This window comes from Liolophura sinensis, chromosome 6, assembly GCF_032854445.1.
Source record: "Liolophura sinensis isolate JHLJ2023 chromosome 6, CUHK_Ljap_v2, whole genome shotgun sequence".
In the NCBI taxonomy this organism is placed as follows: Eukaryota; Metazoa; Mollusca; class Polyplacophora; order Chitonida; family Chitonidae; genus Liolophura; species Liolophura sinensis.
The window spans coordinates 69,877,361-69,893,588 of NC_088300.1; the positions used below are offsets into that span (position 1 = coordinate 69,877,361).

Genomic DNA, 16,228 nt, shown 5'->3' on the forward strand with positions numbered 1-16,228 from the left:
ATCTTTTATTTCATTTTGGTGACAAAATTACATTGGTTGGATTGGCCAATGTTAGGAGAATGAAAAGGTAACATACACTGCCGCTTGTATACGAACAGAAGGGAAGTTTCATTGTTGCAGCCTTACTTAACTTTATTTGATTGGTGTTTTACGCCGTACTCAAGAATATTTCACTTATACGACGGCGGCCAGCATTATGGTGGGTGGACCCTTACTTAAATAGCTTCATGTCAAACAGGCACTCCCTCGAGACATGGTCCCTTTACATTGTTTTAATACTGTCATGTGTTAAATGTGAAGACAGTACAACATTTTTTATTCATTTATTTATTTGATTGGTATTTTACGACAACAGTTTTTCACTTATACGACGGCGGCCAGCATTGGGAGGAAATCACTCTGAGCCCAGGGGAAACCCACGACCATCCGCAGGTTGCGATCGGAGGGTAAGCCAGCATAAGCTGGACTTGAACTCACAGCGACCGCATTGGTGAGAGGCTCGAGGGACATTGCGTCGCGCTGGCGTGCGAACCCCGTGTCACGGAGACCCCCAGCATTTTCTAGACCTTTTGTATATTGCAGTTAACATCACTGCGTGTATTTTATTCCTAATTCTGCTTAAGCCATGGTGGGACATGTAAGTTGCTACTATTTAAAAATTTGCATAAATTTAGAATAAAACCCTAACTCAGGTAAACCGACAGGAAGGCATACTTCCGCGGTTACGTGTGACCATTTGCAAACTATAACAACTGTTGACGTTACTCTGATTTTACTTTGTATCCCGTAGTTTTTATATATTGTATAGAAATTAGGGGGGAAAATTAGATTTTTATCTTTGAATATTGAGAGGTTGGAATTCAGGAATATGTCCAACTTTTTATTTCCGAAAGTGACTGAAGGGGTGGGGGTGGGGGTGGGGGGGTTCGTGGCCAATTGGGTTAGCCTAGTACGCGGGCGAGGCGCTATGACGCAGAAGCCTCCCATCCCCAGGGTCTGCCCGCTTTCCTTGCAAAATAATGCTGGAAGTCATCGAATAACTGAAAAATTCTTGGGTACGGCCTTAAGCGCCTATCAAATACTCAAATAAATATTTAAAATGATAGACTTTTCGTACTTTGTCAATGACTGCCTGTCCAACAATGTTCAGGAATTAGAGTTACCAAAATTCGAAAAAGGCAAGACACAGACGGGCATTCATCGACATGTCTGAAGAGTTAGCAAGCATACTATACGAACTTGAGCTTTGATTCTATATTTTATATGAAATAAATTATTTATTGTTCAACTGAATGTGATATATACAGTATATACAGTACTGTATACAGCTTAGACAAGGGCATGCCGAGCCAGGTGGAGTCAGACAGAATAGTTTCTGTGATAAGTATGATTACATATATTAAACGCAGTTTAATCTGTTTGGGAACCGAAGTTACCGTGTCTAGTTGTAAATAAATTACACAGCTGTCGCATGTATATAGTAATGATTCAACTGTTCGCAAAGGCTGCAACATGTCAGTTTTAAATTTTCATTCTTTGAACAATCGTAATGCGTTTTTATAACCATTCTACATACGTGTTACTCATAATAAAACATTGTATGGCTGTATTGTGGACAGGAAGACGGCACATATATATAAATTGTTAAATTGTCTGTTTTCCAATGTTTCTATGGTTGTACGGGGGACAGGAAAAAGGCACGTATATATGTGTTGTTTAGTTATCCGTTTTTCCTTGTTTTTTTTGTATATGTGTTTATTTGTTCGTTTATCCACGTTTCTATGGTTGCAGTGAAGAAAAGAAAAGAAAAGGGCACGTGTATATGTGTTGTTTTTGTGAGTGGTTCTGAGGTGCTCGAGAAGCCAAGGCTATCATTACCGGTGGTGGATCAATCCGGTGGGTATTTGTTGGCTGGAATTTCTTCATGCCTACGGTACCTAAGGATTTTGATCGCGTGATCCGTCCCATGCATATTCGTTGGATGGAATTTCGTCTGGTTTTACTAAGGATTTTGATGGCGTTATCCGTCCCATGGTAGTAGCCCATATGCTGGAGGCTTATCATGTTGTAGTAGCCCATATGCTGGAGGCTGGATAATTGTAGAGTGGTAACCTAGACTGGCAATGCCTTATGAAGAGTTCAAACAAAAGTGATCACTTTTTGATACATATTGTGTAATTCACTCACATGAAACTAACTTTACAAATGACTCGATTTTTGGCAGCTTTCCTACACAACTAACAGTTCTTTAATGTAATTAATTTCTGCAAACATTTTCAAACAGAATCTGTCCCAGGATAACACTTTCAACAAGATGCAATACACTGAAAATCAATCGGCCTTTTCATCGGACTCAGTGGGCAAGAGCTTCCATCATCTCAATAAGCTTTCAAGTTCTGACCTGAAAAGCAGAGAAGACAAACATGTGACAAGATGAGAGTCTCTACTTTTAACCTGAAATCAAGAAAAATGTGTTCAATGTCCCTGTTTTTTGGTTTTAACATCACAGAAGGACTTCTTACAGTTATTGGTAACACCTACTCGAACAAGTGTACCCTTCTGTATCGACTAGACCACTGATCCTATACAATTTCAGTATGGATAGTTTAATTTTTTTATCTACTTTACGAAAAATCTCATTTTGCAATTCTGTACCACTCAGATGAAAACAGACCTGATACTTTATCCACTTCTATAACCTTTTCATGAAATATGACACAATGGTACATTCTACACTACAATGGCACCCACGTGAATGACAGCATTTCACAACAACCTTGTAATCATTTAAAATTATGGTAACTCATGATGTTTATAAACAGATTTGACTTTAACACATCAGTTCCCCTGCTCTGAATGCTAACATTTATGTCTATCAGGGGTATTGTACCATGATGAAGGCTGTACTGTAGGATGCTTTACCACTAGCAATCTGGCATCCTAAATCTGTACTGTAGGATGCTTTACCACTAGCAATCTGGCATCCTAAATCTGTACTGTAGGATGCTTTACCACTAGCAATCTGGCATCCTAAATCTGTACTGTAGGATGCTTTACCACTAGCAATCTGGCATCCTAAATCTGTACTGTAGGATGCTTTACCACTAGCAATCTGGCATCCTAAATCTGTACTGTAGGATGCTTTACCACTAGCAATCTGGCATCCTAAATCCACAGGCATGACCAAAGTTGTACAGATGCAAAATTCTGATGTACAGTGTTGGAATATCTACAGCACTTTTCATATTGCAAATTATTAATTTTGCAATAACAAATTTTAATTTCAAATTATAACATTTATCTGACAAGCCTGTCTATAAATATCTACAAATGCATCTCCCAAATATAAATTCTATTCAATTAACCTTTGCGATGTAGCATGTTTGCAGGAAATCAACATATTTGTATCAATATAAATATGCAGTGATCTGACAAATTGATAAAATACATTTCAGGTTAGATTATACTTTATCTGAACCATTACGACTTAAAAGTGACCTTTGTAGCTCTGTCAGTTGAAGCTTTTCCAAGGTTTTCTCCACAGCCTCTTTAAGATCAGGGAGTCCTTGGTCTGACAGCTCTCTGATACATTCCTGAATGACAAACACAGAACATGGCACAATAATGGTATCACAAACCCGACTAAAGTAGAAAGTTGCTCGACGATCTAAAATATGACAATCAACTGAAGTGTTTAAGTACTGGGAACAATACACACTTCTGGATTATTTAGGTATCTTAGTTACTTTGTAACAAAATGAAGAGAACAAAATCTAACCATGGCTTTTGTTGCATCTCCTCTAGCTATACTGGCATCCAGTAGGCAGGTCAAAGCAGGGCCACTGCAAGACAAGAAATAGAATGCACAAATATTATCTATGCAGCAGCACCCATATTTCATATTCTCCTGACACTATTAACACTCCATTAGCAGGCTTGTCACATGATTTTACCATTCCACTAGCTTTCCGTCTGTACAGACAACAGAGGAATAAGGACAAAAAGTTGTGGGTGTGCAGCATGATTTACAAAAATCAGCACTGGGTCAAGTTTTCTAGAGTGTACCAGGTGGCTAAAAGATGGGTGCCTAAGTGCAAGCCATGCATCCTTCATTTCAAACCCTGAAACATATGGGCACTCCAACAGTAATCTTCCTCAATCAATTAAGGTAAATTTTATTTACTTTCTCTATTGGCATACAGAGATACTAGCATGGTCTAAACATGTACCTCAAGACTCCTGCAATCTTTTGGCTCTCCTTTTTCATGATTTCCATTTTCTCCCTGTAACATAAAGAAATAGGTTCAGTGATGGGAAAACTAATAACAGCAATGGAGGATAACAATCAGCTTTGTACACTCAGATGTGACAAGACAAATGGCTTAGATTACCCTTTTTTAAAAATTAGCTTTCTACACTTAATGAAAAGATTTTTTTTCCTTCACTTCATGGAGAGATTAGCTCCCTTCACTTCATGAAGAGATTAACTTTCTTCATTTCATGAACAGATTAGCTCTCTTCACTTCAATAACAGATTAGCTTTCTTCCTGAAAAGATTAGCTTTCTTCACTTCATGAAGAGAGAAGCTTTTTCAGTTCGATAGTAGATTTAATAGCCTTTTTCACTTCATGAAACGTCAGGCTTTTTTTAACATCTAAAACAGTTGAAATCTTAGCACCAATCCAAACAGATACGTTTGAGAATGTAGCAAGCAAAAAAAAGCATGAGGGTGAGACTGCAGATTACTATTGATGGAAAAAAATATTGATGGAAACACAATATAATCCAATGAAATACACATATTCAAGTTCATATCAACTGCAATTAACAAATCTATGAAGTATGTTACTGCTGCCAGACAAACCACATACCAGGCAAGGTCAAAATCGTCTGCTCTCACAGCTACTGTGATTAGGTCACTCATCATCGGGCCAGTAAGTCTAAAACAAAGGTCATGGACAAGGGTATAGAGTCTTCATTTACTTGAATCTTTATTTGTCATTACTTAATTTTATCTGAGAATAGCCAGCTTTATCTGTGATGAAAACCAGGCAGAACAAGAGAGAGAGAAAACTGTCTTGCTAAGGGGCAGAGGGGGTGAGGGGATTTCAATAAGTATCCAATGCCTGGCACTTCAAGCTCACTACATGACAGGCTGGAATATATACAATGAAACATATTCAAAACAGGTTTATAAGTCCTCAAACCAAACAAGAATTTTGTCTGGACCAGAATATGTTCTTACCACTCATAAATGTTATGTTTGTCTCAATATGTTCTTTGCCTGGGTTACATTTTTATGAAAACTTCCCAACTTACATGTTTTACCCTTAAATGTGTGTCAATATGTGTCAAATATATGGTATTTCATATTTTTTAAAAGAATACAGCTGCCACACTTAAATACTTGGGCCACAACATTACTGTCATTTTGGATTCCTCAGTAGTAGCTCAATACAGTACACATGCATTTTCAAAACTGAACTGTAAAAGTGTCTTTGAACAATACCCTTGTGAGAGTCGCAATGACTTACACTATACTTATCCTTGTGAGACGCACAATGACTTACACTATACTTATCCTTGTGTGAGTCACAATGACTTACACTATACTTATCTTGTGAGAGTCACAATGACTTACACTATACTTATCCTTGTGAGGCTTGCAATGACTTACACTATACTTATCCTTGTGAAAGTCACAATGACTTACACTATACTTACCCTTGTGAGAGTCGCAATGACTTACACTATACTTACCCTTGTGAGAGTCGCAATGACTTACACTATACTTATCCTTGTGAGGGTTGCAATGACTTACACTATACTTATCCTTGTGAGAGTCACAATGACTTACACTATACTTATCCTTGAGAGTCACAATGACTTACACTATACTTATCCTTGTGAGAGTCGCAATGACTTACACTATACTTATCCTTGTGAGAGTCACAATGACTTACACTATACTTATCCTTGTGAGACGCGCATTGACTTACACTATACTTATTCTTGTGAGACGCGCAATGACTTACACTATACTTATCCTTGTGAGAGTCACAATGACTTACACTATACTTATCCTTTTGTGAGTCACAATGACTTACACTATACTTACGCTTGTGAGAATTGCAATGACTTACACTATACATATCCAGAACACTAGAGCTATGAAGCCATGAAATGAACATTCAATTATCCTAACACTTTCACTTTCAATAAATTTGTCATATTAAAATTTATGGTAACAAAGATGAAAATATCACTGATTTCCAAAGCAATCTAGTGAAGCTTAGAATTGTTATACAAGAATATCAAGTTTCATGTCCACAAATTTAGCAGATGATGTATAAATTGTAAATTGAAGACAAATGCCAGGGGGTTCAAGAATTGGAGGTAATAATTTCTGATCTACCTGAGTACAGAGCACTTAACAAACCAGTGGCACTACAATACAAGTACATGTAGGTACAATATCGTTCTGATCTACCTGAGTAAATGTCCACAAATTTAGCAGATGATGTATAAATTGTAAATTGAAGACAAATGCCAGGGGGTTCAAGAATTGGAGGTAATAATTTCTGATCTACCTGAGTACAGTGCACCTTACAAACCATACATACAAGTACATGTAGGTACAATATCGTTCTGATCTACCCGAGCGCAGTGCACCTTACAAACCAGTGGCACTACCATACAAGTACATGTAGGTACAATATCGTTCTGATCTACCCGAGCACAGTGCACCTTACAAACCAGTGGCACTACCATACAAGTACATGTAGGTACAATATCGTTCTGATCTACCCGAGCACAGTGCACCTTACAAACCAGTGGCACTACCATACAAGTACATGTAGGCACAATATCGTTCTGATCTACCCGAGCACAGTGCACCTTACAAACCAGTGGCACTACCATACAAGTACATGTAGGTACTGATACTCTCTTATGTACTTTCCAGTGGCACGATATCATTCTGACACTGACAAAGTTTCACGAATGGCAGCTCCTATATCATAAGCGTTTTTGTTGTAATGCTAGAGGAGAAACATCTACATGTATTGTACTAGATATACTGGTATGTTATACAACAGGCCATAAGTGGGAAGGTCTGCCAACAACCTGCGGATGGTCATGGGTTTCCCATGGTCTCTGCCCCGTTTCCTCCCACCATATTAAACACTGGCCTCTGTCCGGCGTACAACATCAATCAAATAAACATTATACAACAGACACCAGGGTTTTCCTACTCACTGCATGGGTCTGAGGTAACTACTTTCTTGTTCCTTAACCCAACGGTCCTTCACAGATCTTGCCACTTCAGCTAACTGTCTCTGAAGCTAAAGATAAAGTCATATAAGTTTATCTCCTAAAACAATAATAATTCACTGGTGCTTAAATACTTGTGACTCATGATTGTTTGTCATTGGTCATTATTAGTTCCAAACCTTAAAACCAGCCTCAACAGCCTCTGTGGCCAAGTGGCTAGTGCAGCACAATGTCTCCCGAGCCTCTCACCAAATCGGTCACTGAGTTCAAGTCCAGCTTATGCTGCTTCCTCTCTAATCGGACCTGATCTACCAGAAACCTGTGGATGGTCGAGAATTTCCCCTCGGGTCTGCCTGGTTTGCTTCCACCACAACCACCAGGCTAGTCAGACACCCGTCCACCCGTCCAACTGGACGGGCAATCCAGCCAAAAGGGGTATTTTGGACGGGCAAAATTTTGAATCAACATTTTTTGGGGGGTTACAAACAAAATAAATATATTCAAGATCGTTCCATCGAAACATACGTGAGGTTGTGTTGTTGTTGTTGTCTGCATTAGCGCTCGTAATCAGTGAGAGTGACGGCGATGAAGAATTTGTAGACGACCCACGAGACAGGAGTCCCATTAAGCGCGCGGCAGGCACGGCTAGTCCCGGCCCACAGACCAGTACACTGTTTCAGAGTGTATTAACATTATATGTATGTATACTAGATTGTGAATATTTTTCTAACATGTAAGTTTTCAAAGTGTATTCATATATGTATTCAGGTGACAGAAATGATGTTTGACATGCACTACTGTGTCACTGTGCCAAAAGTTAATTTCTTGACATAGATATGTGACTGATAGTACATGTATTTGAATTGTTTCTGGTTTTGTTTTTTGTATTTTACAAAGTTTATTTCTACCTACTGTGACTTAGCTGCTCAAATCGTATGGTGATTGGCGCCACTACTCTTTTTAGTGACAGTCACAGATTCAGTGGTGATAATTTTGCCTGTTCTCAGTCTCAGTTGTAAGAGCTATGTATACTGTATTCTGATTTGGTTCCGTTGCATTTTAATGTGAAGTAGTGTAACTGTGAGTGACATGCGCCTGCTGTGCCAAATTACCATGCATTTTGATTGTTTTCCTTTTATATGTATTTTTGTGTATTTTATTGTTCACAGTTTATTTATTTCTACCTCCTGATTCACAGCATTCACACTTGAACTGTCAGAACTGCTGTGCCAAATTGCCATTGTTTTCCTTGCATCTGTATTGAATTGTGTATTTTACAGTTCAATTTGTTTTTCTATCTCCTGTTTCACACTTTGGTTGTCCAAAGCATAACAGATTGTAACCTTACATAGTTCAATATAAAATTTATGTACTCTTTTTAGTGATTCGCACTCAGTGTCAGTCATTGGTGGGAAAAGTGTGATATATTGGGTGGCCCTAAAAACAGTCAATTTCTGGGGTCCAATAGTAATACATTATTTCCAGTGATATAATGGCAATTAAAGCTATTAAAAGCTCTTGATTTTCAAAGATACAGTGGCGATAAAATGTCTCCGGCGGCAGACCCCCTGCTTATTTACGGCGGCCCCCAAACCCCCTGCCTTTTTGGACGCCCTATTGTCAGATCCTGGCTAATGCCCTGACCACAACATTGGCGGCTGTTTTACAAGTGAAATATTCTTGACTAGCATCAACAACACTGATCAAAAAAAATACATAAATAAATAAATAAAACCATGCTCTGGACAACAGTAACCTAAATATAAATAGCAGTTCAATTAATTCTTCTTCCAAAGTCAAAAATGAATGCAGTATTATTTAGAGGTCGGCATTTACATTATAGCTTGACAAAGTAATCAGCCATTGTCTTTGCTGCTCTCCATGCCATACATAATCTGCACAGTCAAAGTAATCAGCCATTGTCTGTGTTGCTCCCCATGCCATACAAAATCTGCACAGTCAAAGTAATCTGTCATTGTCTCTGTTGCTCTCCATGCCATACAAAATCTGCACAGTCAAAATAATTAGCCATTGTCTGTGTTGCTCTCCATGCCATACAAAATCTGCACAGTCAAAATAATTAGCCAATGTCTGTGTTGCTCCCCATGCCATACAAAATCTGCACAGTCAAAGTAAGTCAAAGTATATAGCCATCTACTGCAAAAGCCACACTCACATAATTCGATTGGTCATTTTTTGACTTTTCCACTAGTTGCATGGATATTTTACAAACTCTGTTTGATATGGTGCTTTTTGTAAAATTCTACCAACAGTGTGAAATAGTGTTGGTCTGCTTTCTGATTAGTCCAATGTGACATATCAACCCTATGCATGTAGCTTAAGTTAGTTTGACAACTGGTGCCTATATGTTTCCAGTTTTTTAAACTGGACTACGTGTGACGGTGACCAACCTCAGGCTCTTGCTGTTTCTTTGCCATCACTTTCAAAAGTGAGCCAAGCAATTCAGAGTTGCGATAATAGGTCAACAACACGAGATCTGGAAGGAAGAGAAATCAGACTGACTAAACATCAAAACACAATGCTGTCTCAGTGTCTTAAGCACATAACATTAAGGGTTGGTAAGAATGTTTCAGATTCTCACAGAAATAATGTTCTCTACACTGACTGAACTGATCTTAATGCCCCGAAAAAGTACAAGATTCTCTGTGCTTATGCCGTCTCCAAATGGAAATCATGGCAATTTTTGTGCTCTTACAGCCGATGTATGTACTAGTACTGAAGTGGGGAAAAAAAAAAAAAAAAAAATCTCCTATATTGTCACATTTCCACAAATGTTAGGAACTGCGTCCTTACAGACGTGAGGTGTACAGCTTAGTGTGCAGGATAGATGGGGTGTATATGGGGTGTAAGCCTCATATACACCTCAGTGCGAGTGAGTAAGTGCTTGGGGTTTAACGTCATACTCACCTCAGTGTGAGGTGTTAATAACATGTACCCCAATTTACACCTCAGCCATATGCCTACACTTCATATATAACTCAGGAACTTAAAAACACTTTTTGCCGGAGCCTTAAATGGGAACGTCTGCAACCTCCGGATGGTTGTGGGTTTCACCAGGTTCTGCCCGGCTTCCTCCCACCATAATGCTGGCCACCGTCGTATAAGTAAAATATTCTTGAGTACGGTGTAAAACACCAATCAAATAAATAAAAAAATAAAACACTTTTTAAATGAGATAATGTACCTCACATACACCTCAGTAAATTTTTTAAAAATCCACATCAAGAAGATATATCTCAGGTACATATGAAGTGGGGAAAAATAACAAAAAAATTTCTTCTATATTTTCATTTTTCCACAAATGTTAGTAACTGGCCTCTACCACTGATGTGACAGTCTCATACCTGACCATATGAGGGGAATGTATTTGTACCCATCATGTAACTCCATAGCCTTGAAAATGTCTTCTAAGGAACTGTAAGTCGGTGACCAAATCTACAATGAAAACATCCGTCTCATATCAGGTATGATATATGGTGTTTTTGTCCTGCACTCCAATCAGACTTAGTTATTGGGGAATATAGCTTGGCCTTGGAGAAAATATTTGATCCCTGGCAAATTGTCAAAGAGGCAACAACGCAGACTTTCTGCAAAAAATCTATATTCGCTAATAAAATCAAATTTTCTCTATGAAGCAAAAGTAGCTCAAATTATAGCCTTTTTGATAGCCTAAGATTTGATTGGGTTTGTGCTGATCAATGTTTTGTCATAAAAATTTGTGATCTTTCTAAGGACAGGTGTCTTTTAAATCATTCAGGTTAATAAGAAATCCCAGGGAAGCACAAGTGTCCTTAATTACACAGAATATATACTTCCTCTTCAGAGATTTTACTTACGTTTGGAGCAAATTGCTCATAACTCCTCATGATAGTGTCCATGTCTTCTAGTAAACAAATCAGACGGAAAAAGTTGGTGCTGTGAAATGAGAATACATAAAAACTGTAACTGTTGTACATAGTAAAAACCAGCTCTACTGTCAAGAGCTGTGTTTAAACAAAAAGACACAGATGAACAAGCAGGCAGACATGACAGCTATTTTTATATCACTTCCTAATAGGCTAAATTTTAAAAATAATTTTGAGGTGGGGCGCTTCGTCCTCCAGGCTACGTCACATCACACTCAGCTGTTGACTGGGATCACATTCAAACACTCATTTAAAGTCATCCTACTTCTATCATTTGCATTGAATATTATCCTTAAAATGTTAAGGGAACAATAATTTATTTATTTGATTGGTGTTTTACGCCGTACTCAAGAATATTTCACTTATACGATGGCGGCCAGCATTATGGTGGGAGGAAACCGGGCAAAGCCCGGGGGAAACCCACGACCATCCGCAGGTTGCTGGCAGACCTTCTCACGTACGGCCGGAGAGGAAGCCAGCATGAGCTTTACTTGCACTCACAGCAACTGCATTGGTGAGAGACTCCTGGGTCATTACGCTGTGCTAGCGCGCTAACCGACTGAGCCACGGAGGCCCCAGGAAACAATAAGGTCATGGTACAAACAGAACACACATGTACGTGTACCATGTGACTATGTTTAAGCTTTGTTACCCAATGAAAGAATACAACTGCCGTACTAGTAGGAGCCTTCCTTGCCACTGTCAGCCAGGAACTGTATGTTATCTCCAGTCCTCAGCAGGTTATCAAGCTGATAGGCCAACTCCAGGTCTTGTAAATTACTGTAACACTGCCAGCATTACAGCATTGGTTAGTTAATACATGAATAACATCTGATAAGCTACCTTTCCTGCGATAATACTAATAGTAGTAATAATAATAATAATAACAATAATAATAATAATAATAGTTGTAATAATAATAATAGTAGTAAAAACAATAATAGTAATAATACTAGTAATAATAAATATACTTTTTTACTTTCTGAGAAAGATGCCAGAATTGTAGGACGTGAATGTTGACAGCTCAAGCCCCATTTGACCTTTCTCTTGTAATACAGGAGTATGGTGCTAAGTTACCAGTTCACCTACAAAAAGTCATCACCTTGGACATGTTGGAAGGATTGGCGAGTGTAGTGATGGAAAGTAGGCAAACTCAATAAGACATACAGTGTCTCAAGCTTGGTTTGAACCCACATCTTGAGTGCCTTTGCCATTAAAAGCTAAGCACCATAAGCACTTGACCACACAAACCACACAAACATTCAACAATTCTAAGTTGGTGTTTATAACAGTAAACTACAACATCCTTTATTATTTTTGTCATGAGGTAAAAACTGTTGACAAAGATCTGTGTATTTCGGTTAACTCAGCCCAGAGTAAACATCTGCACCTGGCTGATCACCAGACAAACACTGAAACCTACTGAGGTAAGGCCAAAGCCGGATTTGAGCCCTCAACCTCAAGTAGTTGATACATGGCAGTTATTACCTATAAACCCTCCTGTAGCCATCTTACTCAGTCATAGTATCAAGTAAATGTACATACATGTATACATGAGAACGACAATATATTATGTTTTACCTTCAGCATGGCTGTTGGGAAAAAATCAACTGCAGAATAAAAAATAAAAAGAAAATCATTACCATTTTATAGCTGTTATGAAGTATGAAGTTTAATATATGGTTTTACTTAATTGAAAACAGAAAAAATTGGTATTCACACGGTTCTACAAAAACTTAATATTAAAGGTTCATTATGGCATGAGTAGAATAATTAGTACCCTAATCTCGTCGGCATAAAAGATTAATGTCTAAAGTCCCAATCATTATCACTGAATTTACCGATCTCTGGATCACAGAAGTATGCGTACATGATAATGATATTACGCTCTTCAGTTTGGTCCCAAAACTATACGAGCACAGCTTGTACTTACAATCAGCCTGATCCTGTACAGTGAACTCCTTATCTTTGAGGTAGTTGAGAATCTCTGACAATAATGGCGATTGAGACGCTGAAGAAACAAGCGGTTAAAATCTGTAATTCTACCAAACCCTTTGACATTATTTATATGAAAAATTATTAAAGCTGCAGCTGATCTTTTTTGTTGTAAGGTTTCAAAATTTACTCATTTTTATTGGATTGTAAAATAACTCTGAAGCATCACAAAAGTGAACTTTCTTTTTTCAGCCTTACTGGAATATGCAAATCTTTCCATTTTCCTCTTCAGTTTCTCGTGAATGCTGATAATCTTATTTTAGATTTAAACACCTGGCACAGAAAGACACAGTTGATGCTCAGTACATAGGTACAGCAATCTGCTCAATTTCACTCACATTCTGCGTCGTAAAATGTCCTCAGAACATATGTCCAAGAACCCAGAGATGGTTCTGCAAATAGAAGAAAGAAACATGTTAACATGCCTGTGCTGTTTCCCCACACTACTGAGCTTAGGAATGCTCATCTTACTTGATCCTTACAATGCATAAGTCACATGCCACTTTGGCAAGTTAGAATTTGTTTATCTATTTGAATGGTGTTAAACTCGAATTCCTTACTTATTCAAAGGTCATCAGGTTTATGAGTAGACGAAACAGGAGTCTTCAAGACTGAAAGCTTCAGGTAAATCAGCAAGAGCTTCTTGTAGATATGATCACGAGTAAAAAAAAAAAAAAAAAGCCAGCAAGCTGAACGAGGGCTGTAGAAAACCCCTGAAAGCCTAAGTGTTATGGCATACTATCCATTTAGATGTCAGACAAGACCCTTTAACAAAAATGCCTGAAGATTTTCTCTGGGCTCTGTCTAATTTTCTCCATCAGTATAAAAAAAAAACACTGTTCAATGCACTCAAACCCCTTCGCCTTAGGTCAAACTATTTAAGAGGAAATGGATGGGCAGAAGAGCAAAACTAGGAAAATGTCACTAAAAATCATGACAAACTCCTTACTCAGGACAAATTGTGATGTGGTATACTTTAGGTGAACTTAAGTTCAACTGTTCTTTGGGCTGTTGCCTGATCTCAAGATCAAAACATAAACTGTACTGGCAACTGACTGGACAGACAAACACAAAGGAGGCCAGACAAACACGCAGGAGGCCAGACAAACACGCAGGAGGCCAGACAAACATGCAGGAGGCCAGACAACACCCGGGAGGCCAGACAAACACCCAGGTGGCCAGACGGCGTATCGATTTTCATGAAACATGAATTTTAAATGGGTTCATCTACATCTACATGAGTAAACTCTGGTTACAAATACCATGTTAACTTAATACACTTTCATAAAATTTAGTTTTATTGACCCACATGACCTTGAAAATCAAAATGGTTCTTCTTCATGACCAGGTATAAGTTTGGTGAACTTGAGGTAAACTATTCAGGAAATATCATGTTAATAAGAAAACGGACAGACTGAACAAACAGACGAACAGACAGACATAAAAAAAACTGCTACACCTTCACCCCTAGGCTGATATTGGAAGAGGGGTAAACAACTTAGGTCTGTGGCATAGAATTCAATGTTTTGTTGAGTATGGTAAAAAAGAACAGTCAAGATAAAGAATTCACAGAATCAAATGAGTCTGATGTTGAGATCAGAAAACAAATATAAACAACACATGAAAAAAAAAATGAATAAAGCACATGTTGCATTACAGAGCACTAAGGCAATCCAGGATGCCACATACCAATTCCACATGTTTTCATCTCAGTCAACGTCTGCAGAGAGAGCTTCCGACTCTTGGTATAACGACTCATGCGTGACAGACAGAGCAGAACTGCATTGAAGGTACCCAGGTTTGGGGACAGGCCCGAGTGCTCTATGTCCCTTAAGAGTGTCTGCAAACACAGGAGAGTCAACCGGTTTAATGATCAAAAGCGATGCATGTCAACAGTAGGCTTAGGTTATTCAAGTATCTCAAGATCATCCCTGCACTTCATATGATATTTTCACTATATCTTACTTTGCGCAGTACATACCTGAATTCTCTCCCATTTCTTCTCATGGGCAATGCTGGCAAAAGGGCATATTCTGATTAAAGAGTTACATGTACCCAGTGAAACTACAACAGAATAACAAACAGTACATTTATTTTACTTATTCATCTATGTTGTGTGGTGGGGGAGCAAGTGGGTCTAATGGTCAGAGATGCCTGCTTCTCAATCTCCAGGGCCCACGAGAAACAGGTTCAAACCCAGCCTTGAAAAGGTAATTTGAGGATTTCCCTGCTATCACTGTATATTGGGACTTGGTGTCAATGAGCCATCAACGGCTTGACCATTTGCACAGTCTTATATTTGTGAAGACTACTTGCAATCCACCAAAATGGTGTGCCTACATGTGGCTGTATGTCCCATGTCAGAATGTTTGTCAATAGCTTGCCAAAGGTCACTGGTTTAAACCAGATACTGTAGCTTTCTCCACCCATGAAACTGCTTGTCATTGCAGAAATTAAAAATTCTGAACAATGGTGTTAAACAACGGTCAAACAAATAGGTGTTGTCATCATACTCAAGAACATCTGTTTATTTGATTTGTGTTTTACGCCGTACTCGAGAATATTGTGTTGTCATCATACTTAAAAACATCTGTTTATTTGATTCGTGTTTTATGCCGTACTCGAGAATATTGTGTTGTCATCATACTCAAGAACATCTGTTTATTTGATTTGTGTTTTACGCCGTACTCGAGAATATTGTGTTGTCATCATACTCAAGAACATCTGTTTATTTGATTCATGTTTTACGCCGTACTCGAGAATATTGTGTTGTCATCATACTCTAGAACATCTGTTTATTTGATTCGTGTTTTACGCCGTACTCGAGAATATTGCACTTAATGATAATTCACTTCTATGACAGTACATGCTTAGGGTGAAGGCATCGGTACTTGACATATCTCATGACTTGGAGCTGCCAGGCATGTCTAAATCCCAAATCTCATGACTCAAAGCCGCTGTTTGCCAGGCATGTCTAAATCCCAAAACTCATGATTTGGAGCCGCTGTTTGCCAGGCATGTCTAAATCCCAAATC

General features: G+C 38.5%; 1 protein-coding gene across 3 annotated transcripts in view; it reads right to left on the reverse strand.

The window, feature by feature from the left end:
• Positions 1-16,228, reverse strand: part of LOC135467707 (small ribosomal subunit protein mS39-like) — a 25,822-nt gene continuing 9,594 nt past the window's right edge. For all 3 annotated transcript variants that reach the window (XM_064745522.1, XM_064745523.1, XM_064745521.1), the window contains 15 exons: positions 15,175-15,257; positions 14,883-15,033; positions 13,532-13,585; positions 13,132-13,209; positions 12,780-12,808; positions 11,877-11,986; positions 11,130-11,208; positions 10,638-10,728; positions 9,684-9,769; positions 7,258-7,343; positions 4,872-4,940; positions 4,230-4,283; positions 3,779-3,842; positions 3,499-3,593; positions 1-2,401 (listed from right to left, as the gene is read on the reverse strand). In XM_064745522.1, coding sequence (XP_064601592.1) covers positions 2,374-2,401; positions 3,499-3,593; positions 3,779-3,842; positions 4,230-4,283; positions 4,872-4,940; positions 7,258-7,343; positions 9,684-9,769; positions 10,638-10,728; positions 11,130-11,208; positions 11,877-11,986; positions 12,780-12,808; positions 13,132-13,209; positions 13,532-13,585; positions 14,883-15,033; positions 15,175-15,257 — 1,157 coding nt within the window. In that variant the 3' untranslated portion in view covers positions 1-2,373. The remainder of the gene's footprint in view (positions 2,402-3,498; positions 3,594-3,778; positions 3,843-4,229; positions 4,284-4,871; positions 4,941-7,257; positions 7,344-9,683; positions 9,770-10,637; positions 10,729-11,129; positions 11,209-11,876; positions 11,987-12,779; positions 12,809-13,131; positions 13,210-13,531; positions 13,586-14,882; positions 15,034-15,174; positions 15,258-16,228) is intronic.